Source organism: Danio rerio, chromosome 23 (assembly GCF_049306965.1).
Source record: "Danio rerio strain Tuebingen ecotype United States chromosome 23, GRCz12tu, whole genome shotgun sequence".
Taxonomy (NCBI): Eukaryota; Metazoa; Chordata; class Actinopteri; order Cypriniformes; family Danionidae; genus Danio; species Danio rerio.
Window position 1 is genome coordinate 36,939,480 of NC_133198.1, and position 15,529 is coordinate 36,955,008.

At 36.1% G+C, this 15,529-nt stretch overlaps 1 protein-coding gene across 2 annotated transcripts; it reads left to right on the forward strand.

The window, feature by feature from the left end:
• Positions 1-660: 660 nt before the first annotated feature.
• On the forward strand, positions 661-14,294 carry plpbp (pyridoxal phosphate binding protein). 2 transcript variants are annotated; one of them, XR_012398363.1, is made up of 9 exons: positions 661-813; positions 5,491-5,598; positions 5,679-5,714; positions 5,790-5,865; positions 6,028-6,168; positions 9,562-9,704; positions 12,498-12,596; positions 12,719-13,350; positions 13,498-14,294. XR_012398363.1 is itself a non-coding variant. In NM_001126409.2 (8 exon segments), coding segments are annotated over 8 exon segments (852 nt in total). In that variant the 5' UTR covers positions 687-720; the 3' UTR covers positions 12,875-14,294.
• The last annotated feature ends 1,235 nt before the right edge of the window (positions 14,295-15,529 follow it).

Genomic DNA, 15,529 nt, shown 5'->3' on the forward strand with positions numbered 1-15,529 from the left:
CCCAGAGATGTAAATGGCCACAATGCTGTCCATGATGCCCAGTAGGGGGAGAAAACAAATGATGGTGGCAAAACATTTTTTTTAACTGTTATCTTTTCATTTGTCATCAAATGATCCCTGTTGTAAATTATCATGGCAATATTTGGAAATTTCAGAAAAATAAAAATATAAAAAAAACTCTAAATGTGGGAGAGGATTTAGCACATTTCTGATTGTGTACATGAAATTAACCCAATCAAAAAAAAAAAAAAAAAAAAAAAAAGATTAACTATAAATTTAAGACTTGTTGGATTTGTGGGCGTCACGGTGGCTCAGTGGTTAGCACTGTCACCTTACAGCAAGAAGGTCGGTGGTTTGAGTCCCGGCTTCGCGTGGGTTTTCTCCATGTGCTCTGGGTTCTCCCACAGTCCAGATGGCGAATTGAATAAAGTAGTGTGTGAGTGCATGTGTGAATGAGTGTGTATGTGTGTTTTCCAGTACTGGGTTGCAGCTGGAAGGGCATCCAGTGTGTAAAACATGCTTGAATAGTTGGCGCTTCATTCCGCTGAGGCGACATTTGACAAATGAAGGGACTAAGTCGAAAGAAAATGAATGAATATATTTAAAAGTAAAAAAAATCTCCGCGAAAGCTTTTAAACGAGGCGTGACTTTTATTTTGTCAGAGAGCTGACCGGATGTGCCAGTGACGTCAGGCGGCTGGTGTATGCGCGCACTCTGGCTATGTGGAGAGTAGTGATGATGTCGGAGGAGGTTGGTAAGAAAGTGCAGGCGGTGGTGGAGCGGGTGAATCAAGCGGTTTCCCGACGCCCGAAGGTCAGTTTTCCGTCGCTTGTATTCAAGTCATACACGAGACAACGCTATACTTTACAAATACCTTGAAAGGCGAACTCTCCACTCGTGCTTACCGTGTTGTTATGGCAGGGTTATATAATCTGTTCAACCTTTACACACGGATATAGCAACGAGGGATGAGTGACAGCTGATGATATACCGAATAACTAAGTAACACTTTTAACAATACAAATTATACATAAGACATAATGATTGTGGGAGATGATGTTTGAACAGCGTGTGTTCAGGGAGAAGGACACTGGATAAATGAAAGCATGTTGCGTGAAATATCTGATTCCCAGCAGTCACGCTTCTGCAAATATACACGACACGCGGTAATTACACGCTCTTTAAGGTGTATGACAGTGACATTAGATCTTTAAATGACAAATTTCACCGTATAAACATCGAGCAAATATATTGACAAAATAATAAAATAAAAAGGTTTATGGTTGGTTGAAGTGGCTTCAGAATTGATGTCATGAAAAGCAGTTATGATATTGCTGTATTGCAGTATTCACTCATATTTATTTAAACAAATGTTGTGGTTGTTTTTAATGGTTGAACATTAATACACACACGTTTTACATTTTTTTTTGTTGGATTTCATTCAGTTTTTTGACAGCTTTTTTAAAACTTCTGCTTTAAGTTCTTTAAGATCTACACACACACACACACACACACACACACACACACACACACACACACACATATATATATTATAAATATTATATATATATATATATATATATATATATATATATATATATATATATATATTATAAATATTATATATATATATATATATAATATATATATATATATATATATATATATATATATATATATATATATATATATATATATATATAGAGTTGAAGTCAGAGTTATCAGCCCCCCTGTATATTTTTTCCCCAATGTCTGTTTAAGAGAGAGATTTTTTTTCAACACATTTATAAACATAACCGTTTAAATAATTCATTTCTAATAACTGATTTATTTTATCTTTGCCATGATGACAGTAAATGATATTTGACTAGATATTTTTTCAAGACACTTCTATACAGCTTAAAGTAACATTTAAAGGCTTAACTAAGTTAATTAGGTTAACTAGGCAGGTTAGGGTAATCAGGCAAGGTATTGTATAACAATGTTTTGTTCTGTAGACTATCGAAAAATAAAGCTTAAAGGGGCTAATAATTTTGACCTTAAAATAGTTTTTAAAAATTTAAAAAACTGCTTTTATTCCACCTGAAATAAAACTAATAAGACTTTCTCCAGAAGAATAAATATTGTCAGATATACTGTGAAAATTTCCTTGCTCTGTTGTTAAGAACATCATTTGGGAAATATGTAAAAAAAAAAAAAAGGGGGGGGGGGGGTTAATAATTCTGACCTCTACTGTTTATATTTATATTTATTTATTTATAATTATATTTTCTTTATATTTCTTTTAAGATACATGACCATTTCAAAATATTCCACAATAATTTTAATCTACTTATAATTATTGCTTTTTCCTGGCTTTGTATTTAATGTATTAAAATAGTTTTTTACATTTTAGATTTTTATCATATCACATCTATCTATCTATCTATCTATCTATCTATCTATCTATCTATCTATCTATCTATCTATCTATCTATCTATCTATCTATCTATCTATCTATCTATCTATCTATCTATCTATCTATCTATCTATCTATCTATCTATCTATCTATCTATCTATCTATCTATGTTTGTATGTATATGTATGTATATGTATGTATGCATGTATGTATGTATGTATATATGCATGTATATACACACACACACACATACATGCATACATACAAAATATTTTTTAAGTGGCAGATGTTTTTGTTGTTTGGTTAGAAATAAATCAGTTACTGGTTGCACAAATTTTGACAGTTTTTTTAGTGAGCATGAGCATAAGTTACTAATTAATTCTGGAGGTAATTATCAATAAATTTCATACAATGGTTTACTCAATCAGAATTTCCCATTTATTGTAAGAAAGAAGTAAATTTGTCTGACTTTTTTCAGTGTGGTTCGTGTGTAATATAAAAATTTAACAAATTTATATTTGAATTAATTTAACAAAGCAGTTATAATACCATTACATTGAAAATGCTGAAACTTTGCAGATATTTGTTTGAGATATACAGTTGAACTCCTAATCATTAGCTCGTCTGTTTATTTTTTCCCCAATTTATGTTTAACAGAGAGAAGGTTTTTTAACCCGTTTCCAAACATAATGGTTTTAATATCTTATTTCTAATAACTGATTTATTTTATCTTTGCCATGATGACAGTAAATAATATTTGACTGGATATTTTTCAAGGCACTTCTATACAGCTGAAAGTGACATTTAAAGGCTTAACTAGGTTAACTAGGCAGGTTAGGGTAATTAGGCAAGTTATTGTATAACGATGGTTTGTTCTGTAGACGATCGAGAAATATATAGCTTAAAGGGCTTGATAATTTTGACCTTAAAATGGTTTTAAAAAATTTCATTATTCCAGCCGAAATAAAACAAGTAAGACTTTCTAAAGAAGAAAAATATTATCAGACATCCTGTGAAAATGTTCTTGCTCTGTTAAACATAATTTGGGAAATATTTAAAAAAAGAAGAAAAACATTCAAAGCAGGGCTAATAATTCTGACTTCAACTGTATAAAATAGAAAATACAGATCTTGATCTGTTCATTATACAGAGTGTCCGCATGGTCTTAAAATATCTTAAATCTAAAAAACAGATCTTTAGGCCTTAAGTCTTAAATTTACTGAAATATTGTAGGTTTAAAATATTTTAAATAGGTTGTAAGTTTTTTTTTTCATGCTGCCCAATCTGGCCAACACCCATCCAATCACCAACAATCATCTTGATTAAACTTTTAACTTTTTATTTAAAAAGGTAATATTTAACTCTATTTTAAGATCCCCATGTATTAACTGCTGAGGACACTGACCAGGGCTGCGTTTCCCGATAACGATTGATCTTAGCACTTAAGAGCGTTTTCTACGAGTCATTTTGCGAACGTTCGTTATTGTTTCACGTGCGTTTCCCAAAAATGCACTTAACACAATTGCACGTAGCCCAGCTTTAAGTGCAACTTAGGAGTCGCTATCCGTTTGTTAAGTGCTGAAATGTCACGCTATAGAATGGCTCGTTATTGTTGCACATGTTATAGCAATCCATATAATTCTTCTTCTACTTGTGTGAATGTATATTCAACTCGAATAACATAAAAAAAAATATTTTTGAGCCAGTTTAAAAACATAAATTAACTGGAAATGTCGTACTGTAAAAACACTGTCTTGCTCCAATCTCGCATAAAACTAATTCTAACAGTCCTTGCCGGAAATGACATCAGCATCATTTTCGATATTTATATGAAACCTTAATTAAGTAGAATTATTTATCAATTTCTTTATCAAAAATTGCTTATCTCACATCAAAATAAATAAATAAGTAAATAAATAAATAAATAAATAAGCTCTTACATTTATTTTTGAAAAGTTTAGCCTAATTATCCCCACCTGATGTGCATTTGCTAATAGGACAAAAATATAGCCTACTACCCTCGAAATGTCCATATACAACAGTGTAATTTTTTTTTTCATTCTAACATTTATTATGTAATTTTTATTTTTTTCTTTATTCATTATTATTTGTATATTGAATTGTGTAATGTGTAGAAAATATAAATGAATAGAGATATACGTACAAATAAAATGAATAATGACTTTGAAGAGAAGTAAATTGTAGGTGCAATTTGCCGGTTGTCCAGCAGGTGCCCTCATAACTCTGTCTCCTTACGATGCACTTAAGGCTTTACGATTACTCCAGAGCACTCGTAGATCCACTAAGATTTTCAAGTGCTACTTAAGTTACGATGCTTTTGGGAAACAGACCGTAATATTAAGATCAGTCGTACGATCATTTCTACGAACTTCTTAGGCTTACGATGCTTTTGGGAAACGCAGCCCAGGACAGACTGTTGTGCATACATTTAGTTTATTATACTTTAAAAACACCTTTTAACTAGAGCTTGCTTGTTTTGACACAATATATAAAACGTTTTGCTTAAGAAATATTTATAAATTTTCTTTTTTACTTGATTATTATTATTGTTTTTTTTATTAATAAATGTATTAAATTATAATGATTTTTTTTATTAATCATTTTATAAATCATTTATAAAAAAATTTAGTTTTCAAATAAAAATCTTTTCCTCCTAGACCTTTTGACAAACTCCTTTGCGTTTAGCCCTGTATGAGTCTAAAATTTCATTTATAATGGTCTTAAAATAGGTCTTAATTTTTAAAAGTCTTAAATTTTACTTTGAGAAACCTGCATAAACCCTTTTAAATATATTAATAGTATTATTCTGTAGTCCTGTGTAAATATGCATATTCCATATACAAATTTACAGCCTAACATGGGTAAATCAGACGAAAATCCATTTCAGCAGGGCATTATTTGTTAAAGTTGTAAAATAACTTCAGATTATTTGTTTTTGAGGTGTTTTGCGTAAATGTCATTTTTAATTAAGGGTATATTTTGGGATTTATCATATAAAAGCAAAGTTTGTTTATCAACCCTTCTCATTACCACTATCATAAGAAAAACAAAATCTGTCTTTTGTTGCAGACGTTACCATGTATACCCCCACGACTGGTTGCAGTTAGTAAGACGAAACCACCAGAAATGGTGGTGGAGGCTTACAAACATGGACAGCGAAACTTTGGAGAGAATTACGTGAGGACATAATTGAGTCAGCATATTTTGAAGCCTCTTAGTCACATTTCTTTCATTAAAGTTATTCAATTTATCCACAGGTAAATGAACTTGTTGAGAAAGCGTCCAATCCCCAGGTATGAAGCCAGGTAAATCTGTTTAATAATTGGTTTTCATCGAATGCCTTTCATCAATCGAAAATGTCTTTGTAGATTTTGTCGTCATGTCCTGAAATAAAGTGGCATTTCATTGGTCATCTGCAAAAGGGTAACGTCAACAAACTCCTGGGTGAGTCAACCTTGATTCATTGATATTAACATTTATTATGTACGGTCTAGATTTTACTGTAGAAGAAATCATTTATTTATGTTAAGCTTTTGAAGATTTAGGACCTGGTTATTTGTTTTTTTTTATTTAGATTAAACTCATTATCATTAAATTCATTTACAGGTGTCCCAAACCTGTATATGGTAGAGACGATTGACTCTGTGAAACTGGCAGAAAAAGTCAACAGCTCATGGCAAAAACTGAGAGCGGCCAACACACACAGGTTAAAGATTATGGTTCAGATCAACACCAGCGGAGAGGACAGTGAGTGTTCTACGATCATGATAATTGTTTACCTATCACCTATTAACAAAATGACCCTGTGAACTAACATGCGGGAGTTTACGCACTGTAGTTACCCCAAAGGAAATCATATTTACTCTGTCAGTATCCCTATATAGTACTATTACCCAAATATAAACTGACACCGTGTAACAGATTTCATTTTGAATCCCCTAGTTTCCTGTGTACTGGCTGTATGTGTGTGTGCAATATAAATTTCCTCATTGGGGCCCAGATAAGTTCAGATCAACACGGTTTTGGCTACCCTTTAATATGTTCTCATATTTGCGAGTGTTATAAATTACCAATTTCGTCGACAGCAATAGCGTCTTGAACAGTGAAGGATGTATCAAATACTAGAGCGCATTTGTATTGTAATGTATATTTCTATAGGGCATTTATTGTGTATGGCCATATACTCAAAGCGCTTCACAATCATAGCGGCATCTCTCTACTCCACCACCAGTGTGCAGCATCCACTTGGAAATCCGCAGGACAACTGCGCTAATGCGCTCACCACACACCAGCTATTGGTGGCAGTGATGGAGCCAATTTGGTGGATATAATCATGTGGGCCTATAAAGGGACTTTGGCCACGACACCAGGGTTACACCTCTACTCTTTACGAGAAGTGCCAATGGATTTTTAATGACCACAGAGAGTCAGGACCTCGGTTTAACATTTTATTTGAAAGACGGCGCCCATTGACGGTATAGTGTCTATACTGGGGGATTAGGACTCACACAGATCACAGGTTGACCTACAGGTTTAACACCACTTCCAACAGCAACCAAGTTTTCCCTTGTGGTCTCCCATCCAGGTACTGACCAGGCTCAGCCCTGCATAGCTTCAGTGAGTAACCAGTTTTGGGCTGCAGGGTAATATGTGTGTGGCTATTGGTCAGTTGATTGGTCTACAGATTTGATAAGAAACTGAAGCATTCTTTGATGTAAAAAAATTATTCATTTTACCGGAAGTGACAAACCTGAAACTTTAATTGCTTATATCTTCAAAATGGGGAATTTTGTCACTGTTACCGTACGTTCACACCGAAAGCGGCGAGAGCGTCCAAGGTCGCTTGGCCGCCCTGGCGACAACGCTGTCTGCCTTCAGCTCCGGCAGCGAGAGCGTCAAAACTCGCTACATTGATCTCGTATTTAAAGAAGCCGTTGCAGCATATCAGTTACATTCCTGCATAAAACATGTTTCTAGCGTGAAAATGTTGCGCACTTCCTATCAAATTCATATGACAATGGAAGATCAAGTTGCATGTGGTGTGGCTTTGCTCTATTTATCCAATATGTGTCCATATGTCTGAAATATCCTGAAGCAGCAGTACTGTTTTGTGCTGTCACATTGCGTGAGATTCCTGCTTTTTAAAGATAAATTTATATAACTTTAATGAACATCAGTAACTCGCCAGTAACTTATTTAGTGTATGTTCCTGTTGGAAAACATTGTAAATAATTGGAAATCCGGCCATTCGCAATCATAAAACCCTTGGGAACAACTGTGGTCGGAACCAAAGTTCACAGGTCTGTGTTCTCTGAACTGCTATCAAGCGGTGGACGTCTTCATTCTGATTGCTTGTCGCCGAACCGCGTCATAGCTCATTACCATAAAGTTTACTTCATTTCAACTCTCCTCGACTCTCCTCCCGCGCTGCTCCTCGCTGCTTATCGCCGCCTATCGCCACCGGCTCTCATTGAAAATGAATGACTTCCGGCTACTTTGACGCTCTCGCCGCTTTCGGTGTGAACGTACGGTTATGCAGCACACTAGATTATCGATTTTCTTAAGACTGAAACATTGATACTAACACCTAAAAGAATATTATTTTGATTTCAATGGGACTTTAAATTTGCAACATTGGTTACATTAAGGCTGGGCCGTCGGTAAGTGTCTGTCAGGCAAGTTTGTTTTATGTGTTCTGCACATAATCTTTCGTCATATTCATGTTGGCGGGAGTTTGCCAGATTCAGAATGTACAGTCCAGCAGCAGCAGCGCAATCGGATGAGGCATTATTGAGAGTATGATAATGTCTAGCATAAATGAGGTTGGTGTCGTGATCTCGTTCCTTTCGAGTGCGCATAGCTCGGACACCCTGAAAAACTGCAGATTTTGTTTGATTCGAACGCTTAGAAACAAAATTTATGAGACAGCTGTTGTTTAATTTTATTAGTGGTATTACATGTAATGTAATCGTAAGCGTGGCAAACAGTTTTGGAGAATTAGATGTTTCCCCATTCAGACAGAATACTGCCCGGGAGGCGTTTCAAAGATGGCCTTCGAGTTAAGTGACTTTCCTTAAAGGGAATTTGGCTATGGTTTAGATAGCAAATCAAAGCATGAGGACAAAAAGTGGCGAAACTATGCAAACGACTCAAGTCAAGGCAAAAGAAAAAGAAGCTGGCAGTCATTTTGTTGCATTTCTTAAATATTTGCAAACTAAATGAGTTATTAGATTATCAGAGACATTTGTATGCGCAAATCCTTCTGGTGTGCAACAAAGTGCTTTGAAAGTTATACGGCTACTTTGGTTGTTTAAGGTTTGTGTGTGTTCTGCACAAGTTTTATTTTCCCTTATGGAAGAAAGATACAGACTACTGCCACCTGCTGGTATGGAGAGGTACATTCCCTCACGCATCCCCTCATAATTCTCCCTTCATATAGTACTATATGCCTATTACATATCCATAATACACTGTGATACAGCCTGGTTTGGATTGTATTGCTTTTTCACTATAATCGATCGGCTCCAGAGTTTGTTTCAATTGAGCCGAGACCACTTCATACAGTCGATCTCGGACCGATTGTTTTAGCGGGGATCTGAGTGTGATAGCTGGGTTCACATATGCCAAATGAACCGCACTAAATGGGAAAACGTGCCAGGTTATGAAACACAAGTCTAGGTGTGAAAGCACACTTAGTGTTTTTACTGTGAAGTTAAAAAAGGTCACCGACTTTATTTTCATCTTTCTATCAATTTTAAATGATTAAATATCACTGTAAACACTTAAGTGAACTTTATAGCAAAACTAGTCAATTAAATTATACAAATTAGACACAGCTGGATCTTTGCATGTTTGGGTTGTTATGAAACCACTTGAGATGCTTTGTTTTTGGTCTTTGTTTGTAAAATCAAGCGATTCCCAGCTGGAAGCATCATAGTGAGGCTTAGCTTGTTTTGCAGTCCAAAAAAGCTTCATTTCAAAGGTTCAGATGTTGTTTAATTCACCTTCTAACTGAGGGATTTCACAATAGGGCATGTCAAACAAAAACATTTCAAGTTCATGAATTGTTTTCTCAGTGTATCAGATAACTGTTTTGCTGGAGCCTCAGCGTGATCATTTCTCTGGGATGTATTCCATCAGGTAAACATGGCCTGCCACCTGATGAGACCGTAAACATGGTAAAACATGTTGTATCTCAGTGTCCAGCGCTTGATCTCGCCGGGCTCATGACGATTGGCCGTTACGGTTATGACCTCAACGATGGCCCCAATCCTGATTTCCAGGTGCGTTACATTAGATGGGTCACCAGCTGTCTTCACTGACCCAATATCCCAAAATGTCTACTTTATTTCCTCACAATCACACACACTACAATCTTACACATACAACCTGTGTCTGTACGAATGGAGTGGGGGATTATAAGACGTTGTTTGCATTAAATGTTGTTCAGGGAACATTTCTGTTGCAGCTGAAGTTTCCATAGGCCTTGTTTACCCCTATTAAAGTGGTAGTTAACCCAAAACTTACTTAACCTCATCTTGTTCCAATCTCAAGACATTTGTTAATCTTCAAACACAATTAAAATCTCCATTTAGATTACACAATTGTTTCCCAATTCTGCATGATTTGCTTTACATAGGGTGTCGTTGAAATTCATAAAAGACTACTGGTTATCGAGATGCAATTTTTTTTTTTATGTAGTGTGACAACTGATGACATGTCTGTGACGCTTCATAGTTTTGTCTCATAATTCTGGCAGACAGGTGTCAAACTGCAGCTCTGCAAAATTTAGTTCCAACCCTGCTTCAACACATTTACCTGTAGGTTTCATACAAAACTGAAGAACTTAATTAGTTTGATCAGGTTTGTTTAATTAGGATTCGATCTAGGGCTGGGCCAGTAAAGGATATTATATCGATTGCTGAAAACATTTATGTTGATGATGGTAAGCTCTGGACAATTTTACTCCATTGATCATAAGTGCAAATCCCACAGCAGAAATATGCAACAACAGTAATCTATAATTGTGTTGATATTAGAGATTCACCAAATTTTTGGCAGCTGAAAATTATCGGCTGAAAATAGGTCATGTGGTGTCACCCAGTATTGTTTAGTGTCATGCTGCATCACCCAGTATTGTTTAGCTCCAGTCGTGGTTGGGACACTTTTAAAAGTGGAAGCATTAAAAACTTATATCGAAACATATATTATCTTTCAATATAGAAAAGAATGATCGAGATTGCATTTTTGCCATATTTCCCAGCTCTAGTTGGAACTAAACTGTGCAGAGCTGCGGCCCTCCAGGAACTGGATTTCACACCTGTGGTCTATCTAGCATGTTTTATTTTTTTCCCCGTAGTCCACAACAAGTTCTATCACATGGTTGGCACTGACCAATAGGAGCACACCTCTGCTGCACACAGCTTTAAAAATTTTAAAGTTATAGAGAGAATTAGCATTGTGGAGTCATGGCAACTGTACACTTGAATGATGTGTCATCACACAGCTACCATGACTGAATATAAAAGATAAATGTTGGCAATCGATAGCCAAAGCACTTGCGCAGCCTGGTGAGTTCTGGAATTACCTTGTAAAATAACCAATCAGATAATTACAGGGACATTTATCATGTACGTGTCTTCTTGATGACAAAATTGATGTTGCAGATGATTGATCAGGAAGAAACTTGTAATTTGGCATGTTTGGTAACCACAACACATTAAGATTTTATTTAAACAAAATTGCACAATCTGACTGATAGAGAGACTTTCGTGACCAACAATAAAAATCGTTTAATCTGAATGGGGCTTTAGATATTTTCAAAAAAATCTGAGAGCTTCCTCATCCTCCATTGACAATGCACAAAAATATTCCATGTGACTTTAGTGGTTAAACTGTACTAATACAGAGATATGAGAACACTTATGTGCCCAAAAAAGTTAATATGACTTTGTTCGCCATTGTGTTCTGCATCAGATCCGAGTTTATATTTAGGAAATGCATCTGACGACCTGACCAGCTATAGAAAACATTGGTGAACAAAGTCATTTTTTACAGTTTTTGACCATTGCTGTCAATAGTAGATAAGGGAGTTCTCAGATTTTGTGTTTCTGTGTTGTGTATTTTTTTAACATTACAGGTCACGCTGTTAAATCTTTTGAAATTGTGGTTGGAGAAAATGTAGAAAAACAAGGTGTTCTCGTCTCCTTTGACAGTCATATGTAATTTATGTTGACTGATTTCTTAATATGAGATTCAATTCAGTTCATCTTTATTTCTATAGCACTTTTACAATGTAGATTGTGTCCAAGCAGTTTAACATAGAACTTCTAGTTAATTGTGTCAGTCCAGTTTTCATATTTAGTTCAGTTCAGTGTGGTTTCATTTTTACTGCTGAAAGTCCAAACACTGAAGAGCAAATCCATCGATGCGCAGCTCCACAAGACCCAAACCAAGCAAGCCAGTGGTGACAGTAGCAAGGGACAAATTTCACCAATGGACGAAAGTGAAGGAAAAAACCTTGAGAGAAACCAGGCTCAGTTGGGCACAACTATTTCTCCTCTGGCCAAACTTCATGTGCAGAGCTGCAGTCTAGGTGCCGAAGGCCGGAGAACACTGGACGTCCATTGTGGAGAAGCTGCAGTCAATGGTCTCAAAACTCCTGGAGGGCCGCAGCTCTGCATTGTTTATCTCCAACCACCTCCAACTCACCGAGTAGTCTTGAACACCTTGATTATTTGGATCAGCTTTGTTTGATTTGGGGTGGAGCAAAACTGAGGCCCTCCGGGAATTGAGTTTGAGACCCATGTATTAGATTGATAGCTCAGAAATAAGCACATGCATCATTACCCCAGTCTTTAGTGTCGCAGAAATCATTATAATATACAGATATTGTAATGTGTGAGATTATACCAAAGAAACACGTTTCGCCGTCTGAAAATGTAAAATGTTCTTAGATGAATGGAAAGAATCAGTTTAATCGGGTCAGTTTAAGGCATCTTGAAACAACCTAGCAACATGCTAAAAGGATTTTGAAATGAAATGAAATTCATTAAAGAAATGTGTTTTTTATCTAGCTGCTGTTAAAATGTCGTGTTGAAGTTTGCGAGAGTCTGAAGATCCCATTGGAGCAGGTTGAGCTCAGCATGGGCATGTCTACTGACTTTGAACATGCGGTAGGTCACTTTCTCGAATTGTTTTGAAAAATATTCATATCCCTTATATATATAATAAAAATTCATTCTTGATATCAGTGCTAAGTCGATCTCTAATCCATCAATAATGTTTCTCCAATTAGATCGAGGTTGGATCCACCAACATACGTGTTGGCAGCACCATTTTCGGCACTCGCGAATATCCCAACACTCCAAGCCCCAGCCCGGAGAAAAAGCCAAAGGTTGTATGTGAGGAAGCGGCTAGAAAAATGGACCGGCTTACCGTCACAGAGCAATGAACGATGGGGAAAAGCAGGTTAAATGAACAAATAATGGGACTTCTTGGGTTTCTTCCCAATGACTGGGCTCACCATTCACCAGTCAAGGGCCTTTAATAAGTCTTAAATAACGCTACCGACCTTCTGTGGCAAGAAAGAAGCGCAATTTATTAACTGGAATACTAAATTTGCTTCCTGAAGGTGTTTTTATTGTCGAAAGATCTCCAGAAGTGTCCTCCAGCCCTGTGTAAAATACTTGTGGGATTTGCTAAGGTTTTGTTTTCTAACAGATACAGGGTCAGCACATGCTTCGTTTCATTGTGCCAATCGTAGATGTGAAGTATCATTTCTGTCATTTTCATTTGGATTAGACGACGCTTGTGGCCTATTTGAACCTTTAAGTGAAACTATAGGGTGTACTATTTTGTTCCTAGAAGTGTGTAGGTATATTTTATAGTATGTGCTTATTGTTGAGTTTGAAATCATGCAAAGCAGGGGTGTCAAACTCAGATCCTGGAGGGCCGCAGCTCTGCACAGTTTAGTTCCAACCCTGCTTCAACACACTTACCTGCAGGTTTCAACCAAGCCTGAAGGACTCCGTTTGATCAGGAGTGTTTAATTAGGGTTGGAACTAAGCTGTGCAGAGCTGCGGCCCTCTAGGAGCTGGGTTTGAGACCTGTGATGTAAATGATATAAATAGCACATTTTATATAGTGTTGCGTAAAGGGGTAGTTCACCCAAAAAGTCCTGTCATCATTTACTTGTTCCAAACCAGTTTGAGTTTTAGTTCTGTTTAACACAGAAGATATACTGAAAAATGTTAGAAACATGAAACCACTTACAAACACAGTAGAAAAAAAACAAACACTATGGAAGTCAGTGTTTACAGGTGTCCAACATACGCAAGTACATCTTCTGTTGTGTTCAACACCAAGTAAATGATGACAGAATGTTCATTTTTGGGTGAACTATCCCTTTAAGTATCCACTTGTCGTCAATGAGACGTTTCAGGACTGATGTGTGTGCGTTTGTGTGTGTGTGATGATGTTGTAACGCGTAGTATTTCATGTCCTTTAAATGACTAGCATCAAATTTGGTGCCGACTTTGAGAACAGAACATAGAAATGCAATGAACATTAGCAGAGAGATGAACAGGTGTTTGGTGTTTTGGAGGAGTTGAGGGTCCGAGGCCTTTTACTATGCAAGAGAGAGATCTTAGATGCTTGTTTAGAGGCGTTCATATTTTAAGTTTGGATTAATGCAGTGTTGTGTCCAACTAATGGGTTTGCTATTTGTGATCCAAAATCAAAATTAACATTTTTTTTTGTTGTTTTCAATTTGTGTGTTAAATAACATCTTGTATTGTTTTGTCAATAGATAGATGCATATTATATTTCATTGATTTAGGTGAGTCGAGCAATAAAATAAAAATTAAATTAAACAGGTTTCTTTGGCCTATGTAGATTCAGCGATTGAAAAGTATGTGTGTGTGTGTGTGTGTGTGTGTGTTATGGGAAATTGATTTTCTGGATTTATGATTTAGAATGTTTAGAGCAGGGCTGTCCAAACTCTGTCCTGGAGGGCAGATGTCCTGCATATTTTAGTTCCAACCTCAATTAAACACATCTGAACCAGCTAATCAAGCTCTTTCTAGAGCAGGGGTGCTCAATCCTGTTCCTGGAGATCTACCTTCCTGCAGATTTCAGTTGCTACCCATATCAAACACACCTGAACCAACTAATTAGGACCTGAACACCACGTGATAATTACAGGCAGGTGTGTTTGATATGGGTAGCAACTGAAATCTGCAGGAAGGTAGATCTCCAGGAACAGGATTGAGCACCCCTGCTCTAGGCATACTAGAAACTTCCAGAAAGCTCCATTGAGGGAAGTTGGAGGTAAACTATGCAGGACACCGGCCCTCCAGGACAGAGTTTGGAGACCCCTGGTTTAAAGTTTGGTTTATTTTTTTAAATTACTCATGAAATCGGACATTTTTATTTAAAAAAATAACTAAATTAGTGCTATGTATTCAGTTTTAGATGACATAATACCAGTAATGTAACTTCAGGATTGTTAAATTAGTATTTGGTGGGATAACAATGTTTGATTAAAATATTCAATCACAATAAATTAAAACATTTTCATTCTCTGTTTAATAAAAAGCTCTGAATAACAATTTATTTGAGCTTTTACAGAATAAATACATTTTAACATTCTACTCAAAGCTATTAAATCCAGAAAAACTTGAAATAATAATCTTGTGTCCAATCCAAACAACACAAACATAAAAATAAAACAAAACAAAAAATCTGAAAAATGAGTTCTGTGTAATAGCTGTAATTGACATAAGGAGAACGTACTGAACTTCTTATTTTATACATTATATAGGGCTTTTTGGTGATGGCAGTTTAAAGATGCCTCTCATATGGAAAATGAAGTCTCATGAAATGCTCAGGTGTTAGTTTTTCACAGACTTCAGCAGAGTGGAAAATCTTGATTGTTCTGTGGGTCTCGTCTACCAAATCTGAATTTGTATTCTCTATTAAATTCGAGTCAGGTGATTGGCTGGGCCATTCTACAGCTTGATTTTCTTTCTCTGAAAGCGTTTGAGTTTCCTTGGCTGTGTTTAAGATCATTGTCTTGCTGAAATGTCCACCCTGGTTTAATTTTCAT